This window comes from Rhinopithecus roxellana, unplaced genomic scaffold (genome assembly GCF_007565055.1).
Source record: "Rhinopithecus roxellana isolate Shanxi Qingling unplaced genomic scaffold, ASM756505v1 contig3697, whole genome shotgun sequence".
Taxonomy (NCBI): Eukaryota; Metazoa; Chordata; class Mammalia; order Primates; family Cercopithecidae; genus Rhinopithecus; species Rhinopithecus roxellana.
In genome coordinates, this window is record NW_022142666.1 from 58,907 (window position 1) to 78,597 (window position 19,691).

Below are 19,691 nucleotides of genomic sequence, written 5' to 3' on the forward strand. Positions count from 1 at the left end.
CCATCCTGTGCTCTCATCCTGACCCCACTTACTTTGTAATATTCTATTACTTTGTAAAGTATGTAATCTCAGTGTCATGATGACAATGGTAAAATTCCTCTATGTTTCCCCTGTTAGCCCCCTTCCTTGGACCCCTGCTAAGTCTACTATTTCTGCTTACTGTAGGACCTTATGTTATAAACAGAATTTTGCGGTTTGTCAAGGAAAGGTTTGACACCATACAGCTCATGGTCTTTAGAGCTCAATACCAAACTGTGGACACTGAAATGGAGTCAGACCTATAGGACCCAAGATTGGCTCCAGAGGTACCTGAGAGAGGGGGAAATGAAAGAACACATTCCTCCATATATCACAGCCTTGAAACATCCCCCCATATGCCTCCACTTCCTGGGCCCGACACAAACACATTCCTCCATATATCTCAAAGAAAAACAACACCTGGAGAATCTCCGATAAAGTTACAACCGTTTGTAAAAGCGCAGGAACTGATAAGAAAGCTGCTAAAAGTATAATTTAAAATGTAAACCAATTGTAATGCTGTAGCCTAGAGAAATGCCTTGTTTCTCTGTAACCTGACAAGTCCTGTTTACCTTGAGCTATAAAAAGCAAGCGCACGCATTGTTCCAGGCCCTCTTGTATGTTGTAGAACGGAGGGACCAAGTTCGAACTTGCATTAAATATCCTTGCCACTTGGCTTTGACTCTGGACTCTGGTGGTCTTCTTCGGGGAATAAACGGTCTGGGCATAACACTGTCACATGGCGTCTTAGTTGAGCTTGGAAGGATGAGTGGGTTATTCACAGACAGGCTTGGAGAGAGACACAAGCAAGGATCGTGTGTGGAAGAACCCCGCCGGGAATTTGCAACATAAAAAGAGTCCCCCTCCCCCACCCTCACTGCAGAGTTTTCTCGCTAAAAACTCAAGGGCTTCTGAATTATTTCCATACTCTTTCTTTCTGAATTTAGAAGATTTACAATTCAACTATATATAATGATAAGACATCATCTTCCTGGGGATTGTTGAAAAACAAGTCTGTTTGGGTTTGGAAAGAGAAACCTAAGACCCACGTGGAGGGAGAGGGAGTTTCAAGGTTCCTGGAACACAATGCTGGAAGGAATTCAGGCAAAATATTCCATGGCCTTCTGACTGCTCTCTGGTGCCTGTTGTGAAGTCTAAACGCTGTGATGCTCCCCAGGAATGGCTATGTTCTGAAAGCTTTTCCAAGAAAGTGTCTTGAGCTGGGCTACATTGTTAGCTCTCTGGTTCACAGAAAGAGCCTTCTCGAAGTCCAGAGGGCACTTAGATAAGACAGACTACATGGCACTTGAGGTTTCCTCCGTGGTTTTCTTCGAGACATCTCTGAGGCATCAGAAGCAAAGGTCAACGTCAGGCCTCTGAACCCAAACCAAACCATCGCATCCCCTGTGACTTGCACATATATGTATGCCCAGATGGCCTGAAGTAACTGAAGAATCACAAAAGAAGTGTAAATGCCGAGCCACCCTTAACTGATGACCTTCCACCCCAAAAGAAGTGAAAATGGACGGTCCTTGCCTTAAGGGATGATAGTATCTTGTGAAATTCCTTTTCCTGGCTCATCGTGGCTCAAAAACTCCCCCACTGAGCACCTTGTGACCCCCACTCCTACCCGCCAGAGAACAACCCCCCTTTGACTATAATTTTCCTTTACCTACCCAAATCCTATAAAACGGCCCCACCCTTATCTCCCGTCGATGACTCTCTTTCCAGACTCAGTCGGCCTGCACCCAGGTGATTAAAAAGCTTTATTGCTCACACAAAGCCTGTTTGGTGGTCTCTGCACACGGACGCACATGACAGTCAATAACTCAGTGTAACAGAAATTTTAAAATGAATCAAATATTTGGATGGAAAGAGAAACCTTCAAAATTATGCCTACTATTTAGCATTTTATCTTCCACAAAGCAAAACAAACCTATAAACTTCTCACTGCAACTGTGAGGGAAGAGGATCCTAAAACATTTTTTCTTAGCCTGTTTTCTGCTTCTCTTAACAGAGTGCCTGAGACTGGGTAATTTACAAAAACAGAGATTCACTTCTCACAGTCCTGGAAGTGGGAACTACAAGGTTAAGGGGTGTTGGGCATCTGGCAAGGACCTTTGTGCTGTGTCATCCCACAGGAAGGTGGAAGGGGAAGAGAGCATGAAGGAGTAAGAGGGGTCAAGCTCACTTTTGTAACAGACCAACTCTTGTGATAAGGAATCCACTCCCCCAATAACAACATTAGTCCACTCACGAGGTTGAAACGCTCATGACCTGATCACCCCTTAAAGATCCCTCCCCTCAGCACTACTGCATGGGGGATTCAGTTTCCAACACTTGAAATTTGGGGGACACTTTCAAACCATAGTAAGAAAGAAATGATAAAAATAAATTACTTATACAGTGTTTATCACTAATAATAAGGTCAACACAAAACATCATTTAGAGTCTATATTCACTATAATATGTGCTCTATTTTCATGTGAATTCATGCAAAGAGATAAAAAACAAAGAGAAAAATTTTCGAGAGAAGTGTTAAGAAACAGCACCATAACCTTTAGTAAAACTGAGTAACTGGTGGAAGTCATTGTTTTAAAAACCTTTTTTATTGGCTGTTGTTTGGAAGTCAGTGGTGACATTTCAAGGAGGAGTTGTCATTGGGAAGGCAGATTTCAGGAGGTTTTAGTAAGAGTGCGTGAGGAAGATGAGGAAGGAAGGAGGACAGGTGACTTAGAAAGATTCCTGGTGGCAACTGGAAGTGCAGAAATAGAATGGTGACTTCAGGGAGAAGCAATTCAAGGAATGTTGTGCTTTTGCTTCTCTCTTTCCGTCCCTCTCCCCATCTCTCTTTCCATCTCTCTCTGCCTCTCACGTTGTCTGTCTCTGTTTCTCCCTCTCTGTCTCTCTCCTGGTTGCTCTGTCTCTCTCTGTCTCTTTTTAGGACTCTGTGTGTGTCTCTGTTTCTCTCTTCCTCTCATCTCTTTCTCCATCTTTCTATGTCTGTGTCTTTTGCTTCTCTGACTTTTTTTCTCTCTCTCTGTCTCTGTCCCTCTCACTCTCCCTCTTTCTTTCTCTCTCTCTCTCTCTCTCTCTTGTGTGTGTGTGTGTGTGTATCTATCTCACTCTCTTTTTTCTCTACTCCATCTCCATCTCGCATCTCTCTTTGGTTCCCTATCCCTTACTCTCCCCACCTGATGATCCAGTGGGATTAGCAGGAACCGGGTGGACTACCCCCCCCACCTGCATCCTGTGCCCATCCATGAACTGGGGCAGAGGAGAGGACTGATCTCGCTACTTGGCCTGACTGGACGTGCTGACCCTCAGGATCACAGGCAGTGGAAGGAGCAGCTCCTGGAAGGTCGGAGTGGGTCCTGTGACGGATGGAAGTGACAAGTATGTTGAGCAACAAAAATGATCAGCACTTGGTCTATGGCACAGGAGAGAAGTGAGGAACCTAGGGCCCTAAATGAGTGGCCCATTGTGGAAAAACTTTTTTAAACAAAAAAATAGTCCCTAAAGAGTGTTCCAATGACCATTCTTAAGCATACAATTGACCTAGAACAATCCAGAGATTAAGGGCACCAACCCGACACACAGTTAAATTCGGACAATAACTTTTGACTAGCCAAAAGGAACTTACTAATAGCCTATTTTTGGGTGGAATCCTCAGTGATCACGCAGAGTCACTTAACACACATTTTGTGTTTTATATGTATTGTATAGTGTATTCTTACATAAAGTAAGCTAGAGGAAAGCAATCATAACAAAAATGTGTTTACTATTCATAAAGTGGCTCATCATAGAGGTTCTTCTCCTCATTTTTGCATTGAGTAGCTGAGGAGGAGGAGTGGGAGAGAGGAGGAGGGTTGGTCTTGCTGTCTAAGTGTGGCAAAGTGAAAGAAAATCCATGTGTAAAGTGACCCACGCGTTTAAACCCTGTTGTTCAGGGTCAACTGTTTGAACAGGGAAGTTTTGAAGTGATCTCTTTTTTTTTCTTGAGACAGAGTCTCACTCTGTTGCACAGGTTGGAGTGGCATGGCTCCATCTTGGCTCACTGAAATGGAAGTGACCTCTTTTCAAATAAGGCATGGCAGGGAAAGGGGGAGGAAATGGCAAGAGTCTGCCCCACAAACTCAGGACCAAGATCCCCAATTTCTTCCCTGGTGAATGGTCTCTCATTCCTCTAGACCACAAAGTCTATTTGGGTTCAAAGACCACCTAGGCTCTGGGCTTGGCCTTCCAAGAGAAGAGGGTATCTGGGCCCTCCCAAGAATGCAGAGCTGTCCACCCCTGGATGAGTGACCACAGCTCTGACCCTGTCCCTGGTCTGGGCTTCACTCCTCCTCCTGTAGGTGGACGCGGCTGTAGGCTCAGGAGTTCTCTAAACCAGTCAACAGGTGGTTGTGGGTGGGTGTTCTTGCAGGCAGAGGAAGAGGTCTGTGGCTTACATCAGAATCTCAAAGTTGACACCCAAAAAAGGTAAAGCTCCTGCGAGATGCTGGCTATTACAACTAACAAGATAACTCTCTGAGGCCGGCCGGTGGCTCACACCTGCAATCTCAGCACTTAGGAGGCCGAGACGGGTGGATCACAAGGTCAGGAAATCGAGACTATCTTGGTTCACACGGTGAAACCCAGTCTCTACTAAAAATACAAAAATTAGCCTGGTGCTGTGTCGGGCGCCTGTAGTCCCAGCTACACGGGAGGCTGAGGCAGGAGAATGGCATGAACCTGGGAGGCGGAGCTTGCAGTGAGTGGAGATCGCACCATTGCACTCCAGCCTGGGAGACAGAGTGAGACTCCATCTCCAAAAAAAAAAAAAGAAGATAACACTCTGCGTGTACATCCTGGCACACAGGAAGAGCATTCTTTTTTTTTTTTTTTTTTTTTTTTTTTTTTTTTTTTTGAGACGGAGTCTCGCTCTTTCGCCCAGGCTGGAGTGCAGTGGCCGGATCTCAGCTCACTGCAAGCTCCGCCTCCCGGGTTTAGCCATTCCCTGCCTCAGCCTCCCGAGTAGCTGGGACTACAGCGCCCGCCACCTCCCCGCTAGTTTTTTGTATTTTTTAGTAGAGACGGGTTTCACCGTGTTGCCAGGATGGTCTCGATCTCCTGACCTTGTGATCCGCCCGTCTCGGCCTCCCAAAGTGCTGGATTACAGGCTTGAGCCACCGCGCCCGCCTGAGCTTCTTGTTGATGGCGGTGGTTTCAATATTTCAGTGAGTTTTCCCTTGAATACCTCAGTCGGGAGCCACTCAGTCCAGCGGGGCAGCAAGGGAGCTTCAAGGACTGGTAGTTTATGAATTCAGCTTGTACACAGCGACAGGTCACAGGCTGTGGAAGATACCTGTCAATCAATATTCAGAGGTAACATTCCATAACTGAAGCATAGGGCATATCTGACCTCATCTGACATGGCTAAAATCATGATTGTTTTTCTAACTGGGAAATTTAGGTAACTTATTTGCCAGTAAAGAACTATCTCTCTCCGCTTATTTTCTGACATAACGCTAGTCATTAGGGAAATGTTCCGATGACGTTCGTGAAAGAACAAACCAATGTCTTCCGCTGTAATACCACCTATTTCACACAGATCACTCTTGGTGCTTCCATGTGACACTAAAAGTATCGGGAGTGCCAGGAAGTCTCTTTAATCATCGTTCTCCAACGTGCTCAGGAGATGAAGTCATTCTGTGAAGTGGACTTCAGTTGACACCACCGAGAAAATGTCCTAGAGAAAGTAAAACTTGTAATGGCCTCATACTTTACAGAAATAATGCAACTTTCTTCTTTCGTTTCTTTCCAGTTTTTAGATATTAATTTTAATTGGTTCAGGGCAACTTGTTTCTGCATCAAAGTCTTGGGAAGCTTCCACCTGTTTTTATTTAATTTAATTAATTAATTTATTTATTTAGTTAGTTAGTTACTTACTTATTTAGAAATAGAGTCTCACTGTGTCACCCAGGCCAAAATGTAGTGGTATGATCACAGCTCACTGCAGTCTCAACCTTCCAGGGTCGAACCAATCCTCAGGCTTCCACCACCTGAGTAGCTGGGACTACAGGTGTGCCATGTCCTGTTAATATTTTATTTTTTTTTTTATTTTTTGTAGAGACAGGATCTCGTTATGTGGCCAAAGCCGGTCTCAAGCTATCATTATGTTAGCCTCCTTAAGCGCTGAGATTATAGACATGAGCCACGGCACACAGCTGATTTATTTATTTATTTTCTCAGAGCTCTATGAAACGTGATTCTTAATACATAAAGAAAGAGAAGCCAGACAAAGGTGGAAGTAGTTACACACAATGGGAGTGTCGTTTGGCACTTAGACAAGAGAGGCGGATTATAAAAATAAAAGATCCACATGTCGCAATTGACTGTGGGCTTAGATATGGACTCCAGCACTTTTTATTTTTATTTTCTTAGGAGACAGTCTCTCACTCTCTTACTCAAGCTGGAGTGCAATGATATAATCGTAACTCAGTGTAATCTCAAACTCCTGAGTTCAAGTGATCCTTCTGCCTCAGCCTCCCAAGTAGTTGGGACTACAGATGTGCCATCGCTCCAGGCTAATTTTTCTTTTTTTTTGAATTTTGTAGAGACGAGGTCTCCCCGTGTTGCTCAGGCTAGTCTCAAACATGTGACCTCAAGCAATCTTTCCACCTTAGCCTTCAAAGCGCTGGGATTATAGGTGTGAGCCACTGTACCCGGCCGAGAAATCAACTCCACCTGTTTTCTAGATAAAGTTGAGCATCTAGATACGAAGCAAAATAATTTTGAAAGATCAAGGAATCTGAAGGGAATGTGCTGGGAGGGGAATGGGCTGAAGGCAGCGTTTTCTGGTCTACGATTTTGCTTATTCTTGGACTTTCCAAAGTCCCAAAAGAAGCAGAAGGCAAGTGGGAACGGAGGAAGAGGCAGGAGGAAAGGAGGAGGGCTGCGCCTCTGAGGTTGCAGATTAGCCCAAGGCGGCTCAGTGGCTGGGAAGGAAGGGAGGAAACCCCCAAGGCCGAAGGTGGAGTCAGAGTCCTGGGTCCAGCAGAGACTGCAGGGGAGGAGGGTGCCGGGAGCCAAAGACCTTCCTGCTAGCACTGCAACCTCTTCAACTGCTTAGGCTTTTATCCAAATTTGATATGTCCGCATTTTGTAGACCTCCAAACCAAGTCACTCAGGGTAACCCAAGCAGGAAGGGGAGGATGATAGGAGAAGCTGCCCCATCTGATGATGCCCTTCTGGATTTTATCCATTCCTGGGAATGACTCTTTCTCCAACTCGGGGGATGCCCCTTTGGGAGAATACAGTGGCGTGGACCAGCAGTGGAGAATTCCAAGTCCAAAAAACGATTGGCCTTTTAAAGGAAAGTAAGAAATCATCCTGCATATATGAAATATTGGGAAAAAAGGTTCTTACTAATAATTCTCAAGAGACCACTCTGGTGAGATTGGGTTTCTTTGGGGATGTGTGGAGCAGGGTATATGTACCGAGTGGGCACATCCCACCCTTCAGACTCCTCCTTCAGCTCCTGTCTACTGTAGCAGTCAGAGGGCAGCTCCGGTCCTCATCTCCTCTGAGCGACCTTCTCACTCATTCACTCACTTATTCATTCACTAGTTAACTCATTCACTCACTCACTCATTCACTCACTCAGTCGTTTACTCGTTCACTCACCCTTTTACTCACTCACTCATTCACTTACTCATTCACTCACCCATTCACTAACCCATTCACTCACTCACTCACCCATTCACTCACTCACCCATTGACTCACTCACCCATTCACTCGCTCATTCACTAATCCATTCACTCACTCAATCACTCACTCGTTCACTCATTCACTAAGCCATTCACTCTTTCATTCACTCACCCATTCACTCACTCATTCATTCCCTCATTCACTCGCTCAGCCATTCACTAACTCACTCACTCACCCATTCACTCACTTATTCACTCACTCACTCATTTCCTCATTAATTCACTCATTCACTCACTCAATCATTCACTCACTCATTCACCTCTTCACTCATTCACTCACTCACTCATTCACTCACCCTTTACTCACACACTCACTCATTTATTGACTCATTCACTCACTCATTCGTTCATTCACTCACTCACTTCTTCACTCACTCATTCACTTGTTCGCTCACTGACTCATTCACTCACTCTTTCCCTCACCCATTCATCACTCACCCACTCATTTGTTCACTCACTCATTCACCCACTCATCCATTCACTAAGTCATTCATTCACTCACTCACTCATCACTCATTTATTCCCTCGGTCACTCACTCATTCACTCACTCACTCACTTATTCACCCACTCATTCACTAAGTCACTCATTCATTCACTTACTCACTTATTCATTCACCCATTCACTCACTCACTCATTCACTCACTCCATTCACTCACTCACTCACATTACTCATTCACTCATTTACCTACTCACTCACTCATTTACTCCTTCCCTCATCCACTCACTCATCATTCACTGACTGACTCACTCACCCATTCACTCATTTACTTACTCATTTACTCCTTCACTCACTCACTCATTCATTCATTCATTCATTCAGCAGCACCCATGATAGGTTCACTCTGTCCTGGGCTCTGCTGCTGCCCTGGGCCTGCAGCAGGAAATAGTCAAAGATCTCTGAATCCACGGCATTCAGAGTTCAGCAGGGGGACCTCTGGAGAAGCCCAGCAGATAGGTGAAATGCCCCATGTGTGACACGGATGAAGATGTTTGAAGAGAAGCAGGGAGGGAGCAGGAGTGTGCATGGAGCCCAAAATTTCTAAGAGGGTGATCTTTGGACGCCTCACCATGCAGGAGACGTTGCAGGACAGACCTGAGGAAGGTGGACAGAGTGGGTAGGGAGAGAGGGTCTGGGCTGAGGAAAGAGCAGGCTGGGCCTGAGGTTGTCGGGTGCCTGCATGGGCCTCTGGGCAGCACCAGGATCTGAAGGGACCAGAGGACAGGCCAGTGTGCCATGTGTGGGGCCTGTGACTCCGAGTCAGCAGAGAAGATGCCTGAATTACATCCTGATAGGTGCACCCTGACTTTGAAGTTGAGGACACATGAGGCATGGAGGTGGGGTGGAGGTGTGGGCAGAGCAGGGGATGGGGAGGGAGCCGGTTCCGGTCCAGGTCAGAGGTGGTGGCTTGGCCCCAGTGGCTCCAGATGCAACGAAGAGTCAAGAGGGACTTTCCTGAGGGACTTAGATGCCGGGGTGAAGGAGAACTGCAAGGCTTCAGCCTGAGCCCCTGGGAAGATGGAGTCACCAGGAGCTGAGCTGAGGAAGACTGAGCGGTGGGGGATTGTGCGGGGGTGTAGAGGCCTGAGCTCAGTTTGGCCTCTGCAGATTTGAGATGCCCACTCCATGCACAGGCAGAGACAGCAGGGAAGGGGAAGAGGCTGCAGCTCAGGTAGCCCTGAAATGTGCAGCCCGACATGCTGGGGCACTGGGTCATGGTGCCCTCATGGCTGGGAGCTGCTTCCCTCCTGGGATGCCACAACTCCTTTAGGGCACATCCGCAACTCCTGCACTCACCACAGAGGGGCAGTGGGAAGGGCATCTGTCCCTAGGCATGTTCTCCTTCACCTTGTCCTAGGCAGGTCCCAGGCAGCACCTCCCCTCCCAAGTGGCTCCCCTTGGTCCCTGCCCCTAGTGTTCACAGCCAGACCCTCAAAGAGGGCTGGACTCAGTGGCTCACTTCTAATGAATAGAACCAAGCAAAAGAGATGGCGGTCTCTCCTGAGATTGGATTGGGAGGGGCTGCAGGTTCCGTCCACTGGAACTCTCCCCCTGCCTCTTGATAGGTGCTAGTTCTGGTAAAGCCAGTCACCTGCCCAGGGCAGAGGGTTTAGCCTGAAGCTGATGCTACGGAGAGACTGGGGCCTTCAGTCCAACAGCCTGCAAGCAATAGAATTCTGCCAGCAACACAGAAGCGAGCGTGGAAGCAGCTCCTCCCCTGATGAGCCTGAGCCTTCAGAAGACATGGCAGCCCTGAGCAGACACCTGCTGCAGCCGCGAAGAGCCCCTGGGGCAGAGGGCCCAGTGAAGCCTGCACTCCTGGCCAAGGAGTAATCATTCCTGGGGTATAACTGTGTGCTGGTGTGGGCCACAGTTTGGCGTCATCTGTCAGGGGACAAGAAAGAACAAACACACCCCTCAGGTCCTACTGGGTAGAAGCTGTAGGGTCAGCACGGCAAGTAATATCTGTCAGGCCTCTGAGCCCAAGCCAAGCCATAGCATTCCCTGTGACTTGCAAGTATACGCCCAGATGGCCTGAAGTAACTGAAGAATCACAAAAGAATTGCAAATGCTCTGCCTCGCCTTCACTGATTGACATTCCACCACAAAAGAAGTGAAAATGGCCGGTCCTTGCCTTAAGCGATGATAGTATCTTGTGAAATTCCTTTTCCTGGCTCATCCTGGCTCAAAACGCTCCCCCACTGAGCACCTTGTGACCTCCACTCCTGCCCACCAGAGAACAACCCCCCTTTGACTGTAATTTTCCTTTACCTACCCAAATGCTATAAAACAGTCCCACCCTTATCTCCCTTTGCTCACTCTCTTTGCGGACTCAGCCCACCTGCACCCAGGTGAAATAAACAGCCATGTTGCTCACACAAAGCCTGTTTGGTGGTCTCTTCACACGGACGCACATGAGATTATCTTCCTGTTGAATTAGAGGATTCATTGCTAAGGCCAAATATTTAAAAAAAAAAAAAAAAAAAAAAAAACCTCTAATTTTAGCACCATTAAAATACATGACTTGTCAAAAAAAAAAAAAAAGAGTCATAGCTATTCTTTTCCATCTTACGTACAGGTATATATTAATATATGTTAATTCCCTGACTGACTGAGCAATGGGCCAAACTCATAAGAACAGATGTGTGAGGACCGTCAGTGACCATCCTGACCCAAGCCCTTATATACAGACAAACTTTTGAACAAAATCCGTAACCTTGGGGATCTTGACACCCTAAATTTTGTTGTTTTTAATTAACTATTTTTATTCCCTAAACAATACCTGTTCATTGGAGAGAAAAATGGCATTACCTATACTAAACAAAAGAAAGGAAATAAAATGCTCAGAAACATTTACACATGTATGGAGACTCACACACACACACACTCGCACGCACAGCCTCGCACTGTGTCTAGGCCTGCCTTTTCACTTATTTGTATGTCCTGAATATATTTCCATGTCAGTAGACACTTATCTTCGTAGCGGTAACAGCACTAAATATTATTGTAGCGTCTATTTTTACCATTATTTATTTAACTCATCATGTTTGAACTGTTAGGTTGTGTCTATCGTTTTCTGTATTATAGACAATCTGATGACAAATGACCCATCCCCTAATGTTCAATATAAAAATATCGATTGTATAAGGAGATAAGGGGTATTTGGTTGAAATAAAACTAAGTGTGCCCCACCTTCTCCACATGTAATATGCTCTAAAAAGGCATGAATAATTAAATTAGCCCTTCTATTCTCCAGCACAGATCCTGAGCCCAGCGGTGGGTGCAGGTGCTTAGAGCTTCGGTCTGCTTTTCTGCCCGCCAGAAGGCAAAGGCCACTCAACTGCCACCTTAAGACACCCAGGATACTCCTCTCCTTTTTTATTAATAGAATAATGCTCAGGCTCAGTGCATGAGAGCAGTGCTCTCTGACTTTGCACTCATCAGAGTAACCTAGGTGGTTTGATTAAAAATACACATTCCCTGGCTGCGCTCCCAGAAAGTGGACTTCAGTGGTTTAGTGGGCGTGTGCATAGGACAGGTGATTCTGAGGACCACGAGGGGTTAGGAATTTCCCCGTTAATTCTGGCCATGGGGGAGAGCAGACATCCAGCATTGTCCGCAGCCTATTTTTTTTTCCTCTTTTGCAATGAATATTTGATGCTCAGCGGGATGAGCCCCAGGACGAGGCACACATCCAAGAAAAATCCATGCCTCTCCATCTTTTCCCCAGGATTGCCCTTTGGCGAAACTCTCCTCTGCGATTGCTTCACTTTCAACGGTTCATAGAACAAACCTCTTCTTAGTCTCTTTTGTTGTCTCTTATCTGTTCAACAAACACCCACTGCGCAGGACCATCCTCCGGTAAGCCCTCGAGTGGGGCCGTTTGGCAGCCCTACTTCGTGGGGTGAGCACTGAAGGAACCGGGGCCCCATAAGCCCGTGCTTTTGTGGGGGCTGCCCCCTCTCCCTTCGCAGGGTAACTGGCACCAGGCTGTTAAGCTGTGGATGGACAACCGCACAGCGCATTGCATGTGCATATTTCAGCACGTGGAGTTGGCCAGTGAAGTCAGCCAAGGTCGGCACAGTGTACAGCAGCGCGCGTGTCCGTGGGGAGGAAGGGTCGTCCCGCCTCCCCGCCAGGCCAGTCCTGTTGCGCCTCCTCCTGCCCCACTCTGACTTTCGCGCGCCCAGGCGTCTCTGAGGGTCGCGCCCCGATACCCTCCTCCACCCCAAGGCTTCTTCTCCCAAAGGGCCCGGCCGGTGGCCCAGGAGTGCCACAGCCCCCGTGGGCCCGGGAAATCTCAGTTTCGTCATAGCTAAGCCCGCCGCGCTCAGCTTTTCCCACCACCTGAAGGATCCACTCTCTGTGCGTCCTTCCCGACTTCAGGCTGCAGAGAAAACTTGGGGGCGGGGATCGAGGAAGCCGCGCCCCAGGGCTCCCAGCGCAGCCCCCAGAGGAATCCTGTGGGCAACAAGAAGCTGTGCGAGCGGCCGGGCATCGGCGCCGATGACAGCAGGAGCAGCTGGGCCTGCCGCGAGCCTCCGCGTCCAGGTAGGGTCTCCGCGCCCCAATTCCATCCCGCCCGGCCATGGGCGCTCCCAGCAAGTGCGGGGTTTTCACCCGCCCCGGCGTTCGCGCCCACTCACGGTCTCCCTTGCCTTCCCGGGAGATGCTCCCCGCGTTCGATTCCGCCCCGCCATGGCGCACCCAGCAAACGTTGTGACCTCGCCCCCCTGCGGTCTCCCCTCCCCCGGACGCTGGCCCTGCCCCCACCTGTGGCGCTCCGGGCATCTCTAAAGCCCCCAACCAGAGTCCTCCAACCCACCCGCAAGGCTCGCGCACCAGCAACGCGGCCCCACCCGCAGGGACCCAGCCCACCTGTGGCGGTACCCCCGCATCTGCGGCCTCCCCCACCGCTAGCGCGGCCCCCACAAACGACGACTCCCGCGTAGGTGCTCTGCCCACACCCGCCCCCCCTCCCCCCTCCCGCCAGCCTCTGTGCTTTCCCTCCCCTTTCCCTGCTCCTGCCCGGAGCCGCGCCCCCGCCCCCGCAGCCCCTCCTGTGCGCTCGGGCCCCGCCCGTCACCGCCCATTGGCGCTGGCGCCGAGCGGGGGCGCGGGCGGGGCAGCAGTTCGGAGTCCGTTGCGCGCCGGCGGGGTCCCCATTGCCTGCCACGCACCCGGACTACCGACTCCTCTCGGCCTCCTCGCCATGGACGTGGACGACTCCCGGGCCCGCAAGGGCTCCTTGCGGAAGTTCCTGGAGCACCTCTCTGGGCCGGCAAGGCCATCGGCGTACTGACCAGCGGCGGGAATGCTCAAGGTGCGCGCCCCCCTCCAGGCGGCCAGGGAGGGACGGACGGACGGAGAGAGGGAGAACAGGGCGAAGGGGATGGGGGGACAAGGCAGAAGAGTGGGGGAGCGATGGGAGAACCCGGGGAAAGATGGGGAAGCGATGGGAAGAACCGGGGAGAAGAGCGGGGAAGCGATCGGGAGAACTGGGTCGAAGCTGGTGCCCGGGAGCGGCAGGGCAGGGGTACCAGCGGGGCAGCGTGAGCCGGCAAGGCAGCCCCGGGGTCCTTGCCGGGTGGGGCGGAGGAGGAAGGGACATGGCGGTAGGAACCTCCATCCGGAAGATAGTGAGCTTTTCATCCCCTTCGGTTTATGTTTAAATGGAGCCTGGCAGAGGGGGTCGCCTGGAGCGCCCTCGGGGGTCGTTCTGCCTCTGAGCTGTAGGACGGGGCCGGTCTTCCCCTCCGAAGCGAGGGTACAGCGCGATCACTTCCTAAGTGGCCCCCCGCCCCCAACTCCGCCCCACGCCACCACCCAGCATGTCGAGAAAGAAACGGCCAGGTCCCCGCACGCCTCCTGTCGCCTCGTGCCCTGCGCGGTGTGGGCGGGGTCCCGGCTGCTGCAATGCAGGACGCGGCGGGGGTGCTCTGGGTTCCCGCCTGGCGTCTCCGAGGCGGTCCGGCAGCCCCTCGCGTTTCCACTGGAAGATTTACAAAAAGGGTTTCTTGCGCTCGCATGTGCTGTCACCTTCCGGCTCGTGACAAAACTAAAAACTAAAATGGGTCCCAGGCCCTCCCCTCCAGCCTCCGTGGACGGGAAGGACCAGAAAGCGGGAACTCCGGGACGTAAGCCGCGCCGCGGCGCGGGCTCTGGGCTTCCCCTGCCCTGCAACGTGGAAACGGCTCTCCAGGAGGGGCCCGAGCCTGGGCCCACGACGCGGGCGCCCCGGGAGGACATTTAACATTGAAGAGCGGGAGGTGATGGAGAGTGTGCGCCCCAGGCCCCAGGGGCACGTAGGGGCGCCTGTGCCAGGGATCAGGAGGGTGAGGCCTTCTTGGCCAGGTAGCCTTGTTAAATCTATCTGAAAGTCGAAAACATTGTTACCTGCACAGTGGCAGCACTGATATTTGTGGGCTTTTGAACGTGTGGACTGGAGTGTTAAGAGTCCTTCAGTTATGACAGTAGTTTGATTTGAATGTGCTTTTCTTGGCGAATAAAGGCTATACATTGAATGTACCCAGGAAACTAGGAAGGTGAACTCACACGAAGGACACAGGCCTGTGGGCTGCTCCAGGCACCATTAGGGCGTTGTGAGGACTGAGCCATGGGCTTCCAGCTCAGCCCCCTGAGAGCCGTGACAGCATCTCTGTTCTGCCTCACACTGGACCCTCTAGTTTCATATTCTTGTTATGGTTCCGAGGCTACAAGCAGTTGGATTCTGAGAGTCACTCTCTGTCATCCTCCTCCAGCTGCTTTCAAATGGGTCGTCTCTTTTTTTAGAACTGCTTTTTTAAGCAGTGATTTCTGGGGTGAGTTGTAGTGCTGTCCTGAACTGCAGAGGGAGCGCATTGAGGAACCCGGGTTTTGATGCTGTGCACATCAACTGAGTCACCAGCCTAGGGCCCTGTCAGTCCCATTATTAAGCTCATTTCTTGCTCTTCTCATCGTTACTCGACGCCTTAAAAAAAAACGCAAACTCTTGCTTGCGGTCACTGGCTTAGTTTGGCAAATGGGTATTTACCCTGTAAAGAGGGGCATTTTGTCCTCTGGACCGTCTAAGGCGCCCTTTGGTGACGTGGTCGGTTTCTGACCACTCTATTCTGTGGGCGTCCTTCCTGCTTCCACCTTCCCTTTCCGAACGCCTCCGCCTCCACGGCTTTAATTTTCCTTCTGTGTGTGTGTCACGCAGAGGTTATGACTATTGTGCCAGTGCCCTGTTTGTTTGTTTGCTTGTTTGTTTGTTTTTTCTGCTGAGGGCCCAAAACTTGCTACATCTCAAAAGAAGCAATTGCATCCATTTGTTCGCGATGATCATAAACAGTGCCCTCTAAGGGAGACTACTTTGTTAACCCGTCTGCTGTGGGTAGAAAGACAGCGGTGGCCGCGGAACGAGGGCTCTGCCTCTTCGGAGCCTGCACAACCGTCCTGCTTTTTTCTTCAATATCCAGTAGGGGGGTTAATTTTAATAAGCCCTTGAAACCAACAAAGCAGAAAGTGCAAAGACATTGAGTTGTCAGATTTAAAATTACAACCAGCAGCCTCTCATTCTTCCTTCACTGGGGGTTGCTGCTTCGTTTTGGGGCTGCAGGGTATGTTTGGCAGCGACATCGGCCCTTTGTGCTGTGCGACTCATGAATTGAGATGGTTCTTTACTAAGTGCTTTGTGCAGTAGGTATGAAAATGGGGAAAGAGGGAGCACTGTCCGGGGTGGAGAGGCGTGGAGAGACGCTGTGATACACAGCGGGTCCTTTTCTTCTGGGGTCCTGGTTTTCAATCTTTCCTTTTTTTTTTTTCTGGAAGCTTGAAGGATCGTTTTTGTGTCTTCATTAAAAGATTGAAGACTGTGGGCCAGACCCAGACTAATTCCATTGGCATCAGAGAGAAGGATTCTTTACATATTTATCTATAGGCATACTTGATTTTTTTTTTTTTTGGCTGAATTATCATCTGGTTAGTCAAATCATACATTAGAGGAGTAATATTAAAAATTAAAAAATAAAATATGTATCTGTAAACCTATCCCTCTTCCATTCCATTTGTCTCTGTGTAATTTTAGAACCTTGAGCCATAATGTACATAGAGTTTATATTCTTTTAATATCTTGCTACTTCATTGTTTTAATGTTTAATCTTTGGGTTGATGTATCACAGGTGACTTGACCATTTCTTACAGGGGTTTGGGTTAGTTTGTTTCTTTCCTTTAACTCTAATGTAAATTTGAGTGTTTGGCTGGTGGGTTTAGCAGGATTTAAGGCAGAGCCTCAGTTAGGGCCGTGGATCGATCTATGGTCCCTCCTTTGAGGAGGGAGGTGGCAATCTGCCCTTTCTTCTAAAATGGATATGTTCAATCACAACGGACATTTCCTTGATTTTGAGCACTTGGGACTCCCCTGGGGTTCACTGGTATTGCAAGGTCAGGACTGGGGATCTCCTGCTGGAGAGGCCCCCAGCGTGCCCAGCGCAGGGTCCTGAGCACGTTTCTGCAGGACAGAAGCCCTGCACTTTGTCCAAACTCCAGCAGTCCTCACTCTGGGAAGAACTGGCTGCTTCAGGAATGAGGTCTATGCTCTGAAGCCCACAGTCAGCAGACCAGCAAAGGTCAGCACAGACGACCTTACATGAATCATTCATTTAACAAGCATTCATGGAATACACACTCCGTGCAGGTGGAACTTAGAGTGGAAGGCCATCAGCTCACCTGTTGTCTGAGCAGAGCTTGGTCTCTGGGTCCCTGTGGAACTTAGAGTGGAAGGCCATCAGCTCACTTTTGTCTGAGCAGAGCTTGGTCTCTGGCTCCCTGTTGTAGTCTCCGCTCCTAGGAGGTGCAGTGTGACTGTTGGGGAACCCTCCATAGGCACAGTTGTTGAACAAGGACCCCTCCCAAGGGCGTCAGCCCTGGGCCCTGAGCTCTGAAGAGGAGGAAGGCATTCCTAGGGCCGACTTCCCTTCTGGATACTGAGCTCTGCACAGAGAGAAACTCTTCCACATTCACTGCAGTAAAGTTCATAAAACAAAGAACACTTTAGAGACTGGGGCCTGCATTCCCCAGAATTTCCATGGCCACAGGTGGTGGCTGCACCATGCGACTGGAGTCTGCATTCCCCAGAATTTCTGTGGCTGCAGGTGGTGTCTGCATCACGCAACTGGTGTCTATGTTCCCTGGAATTTCCGTGGCCATAGGTGGTGGCTGTACCATGGGAATGAGGATCTGTGTTCCCTGGAATTTCCATGGCCATAGATGGTGGCTGTACCATGTGTCTGAGGGTCTGCGGTCCCTGGAATTTCTGTGGCCGCAGATGGTAACTGTACCATGTGACTGAGGGTCATGCATTCCCTGGAATTTCTGTGGTCGCAGATGGTGGCTGTACCATGCAACTGGGGCCTGCATTCCCTGGAAATTCCGTGGCCGCAGGCGGTGGCTGCACCATGCTCAGGTCCTGTCTCAGGAGTTGGTGCCATTCTCTCTGTTACTCCCTCATCTGACACAGAGCGGCAGTTCCTGGCCTTATCACTCCCAGGAAACACACAGGCATCTGTTTTGGATCCTTGTTTTATTTCCCCATCATCTTTGTCATCAAAGGGAAATTCACATCCCCATGAAGCTGAAAATGGTGTGGGGCCCCCTGGTGGTCTTTCCAAGGCATTATCAGCAGGTAAACTAGACCTTATGGGCCAGTGTACCTGAAATGAAAACAGAAAGGTAAGTCGTGTCACTAAGCTTTACTGGGAGATTCAGGGTCTTTGTCAGTGACAGAATCATCCAAAGTAAGTTGTTTGTTCACTGCAGATCCACACGGTTAGCTGTGTCGGGATTAAACTTACCCAGTGTCGACAGAGTGTAGCTTAATCCTCACAGAAGGGTGTCAAGTACGTTGAAGAACAGCTGCCGAGCCTGCTATTGTTGGGAGAGGGGCAGGTGTGGCTCTCGCTTAGCCCAGTGCTGAAGGAGGCCGGGCTCACGTCAGGCCATTCGTGTGAGCGAGCTGGATTTTTAGCACGCTGGGACGATAAAGCACAAACATCTATTTTTAACTTCTGGGTGACCTTCTTCTGTAGTGCTTGAGTCTCTGTGGACCTTTCTCTGTTTCCTTCCTAAGGAGTCTGTGCCAGGGTCCCAGGCGTTTTCTGGGCTGTACCTCTGCGCCTGCCCACTCGGGAGCCTCCTCCTGGTGGCTGTGGGACTGGGCTGGGCCCACACTGTCAGCATCGTCCGGGGTAAGCAAGCCCGTCCCTCTGCACCTCAGTGTCGCCAGCTGCTGAACAGGGCTAATCAACAGACCGTCAGGATTAATGGGGTTCAGATGCGCTCATCTCATAGCCCTGCTTGGTAAACAGCCACTTCCACTCTGTCCTCCAAAGTGCTACTCTAGACTTTTTCTTTACCTCCATTTAGCCAGGTGATTCGAGGTGACAGTGACTATCAAGAGGGACGTACAGAGGAAATCAGTGGAAGAGAGCTCGAGGAGCAGACATGGGCGCAGGGAACACAGTACGGGGAGTACGGGTGCAGGGAGCATAGGCATGGGGGGATAGATACGTGTGGGGAGCGTGGGTGTGGGGATCGTGGGTGTGGGGAGCATGGGTGTGAGGAGCACAGGGGTGGGGAGCACGGGTGCGGGGAGCATGGGTGCGGGGAGCACGGGGGCCGGGAGCACAGGGTATGGAGAGCATGTGTGTGCTTGCTCTGCTCTGACAGATGCTGCCGAGCACGTACTCTGTGCTCAGATGGGTCAGAGCCTCAATGCCTCTTTTTTAAAAAAAAGTCTAGGCTGGATGCAGTGGCGCGATCTCGGCTCACTGCAAGCTCCGCCTCCCGGGTTTACGCCATTCTCCTGCCTCAGCCTCCCGAGTAGCTGGGACTACAGGCGCCCGCCATCTCGCCCGGCTAGTTTTTTGTATTTTTTAGTAGAGACGGGGTTTCACCGTGTAGACCAGGATGGTCTCGATCTCCTGACCTCGTGATCCACCCGTCTCGGCCTCCCAAAGTGCTGGGATTACAGGCTTGAGCCACCGCGCCCGGCCAAATCTTTCTTTTTTTAAAGATAGGACTTCCCTCTTCCTGGTGGCCCCTTTTAGTCGATCCTCTTTTAAGCCTGCTTTTCCAGAGGAAAGCTAGGAAGGATGGCCTCTGTAGGTTCCAGTCTGGGCATATCTGGAAGAATGGCCTGTTTTAGGGTTGAGTCTGGCGTATCTGGGGACATCTTTGAACCTCTGCTCAGAGTCCCAGAGCCACCTGTAGAGGCTCCCCAAATGTCTGCTGGGACTTTCCCCTCTGCTCGGGGATGATGAAGAGCCGAACCTCACCCTGCCACGACCTCTAGGGTCCTCCTTCCTGGAGGGCAGTGCCTTGGTGGCCAGTGTGTGTAGGAGGCTGGGCTGGCACCTTCGGGCTATGTTTTGCAGCGGGGG

At 50.2% G+C, this 19,691-nt stretch overlaps 1 protein-coding gene and 1 long non-coding RNA gene across 3 annotated transcripts in view; one reads left to right on the forward strand and one right to left on the reverse strand.

Moving 5' to 3' along the window:
* Positions 1-3,204: 3,204 nt before the first annotated feature.
* The window catches only part of LOC115895909 (vegetative cell wall protein gp1-like), a 42,474-nt gene continuing 25,987 nt past the window's right edge, over positions 3,205-19,691 (forward strand). Inside the window, exons 1-3 of one of the 2 annotated variants that reach the window (XM_030926456.1) lie at positions 3,205-3,414; positions 12,658-12,822; positions 13,071-13,594. In XM_030926456.1, the coding sequence (XP_030782316.1) occupies positions 3,402-3,414; positions 12,658-12,822; positions 13,071-13,573 (681 nt within the window). In that variant the 5' untranslated portion in view covers positions 3,205-3,401 and the 3' untranslated portion in view covers positions 13,574-13,594. Of the gene's footprint in view, positions 3,415-9,836; positions 10,487-12,657; positions 12,823-13,070; positions 13,595-19,691 lie in introns of those variants that run through there. The other variant, XR_004055973.1, reaches the window with a different exon arrangement.
* Positions 17,817-18,302, reverse strand: LOC115895911. The gene is made up of 2 exons (XR_004055976.1): positions 18,105-18,302; positions 17,817-17,963 (listed from the first exon to the last, which is right to left on the reverse strand). It is a non-coding gene; the product is annotated as an uncharacterized LOC115895911 (long non-coding RNA).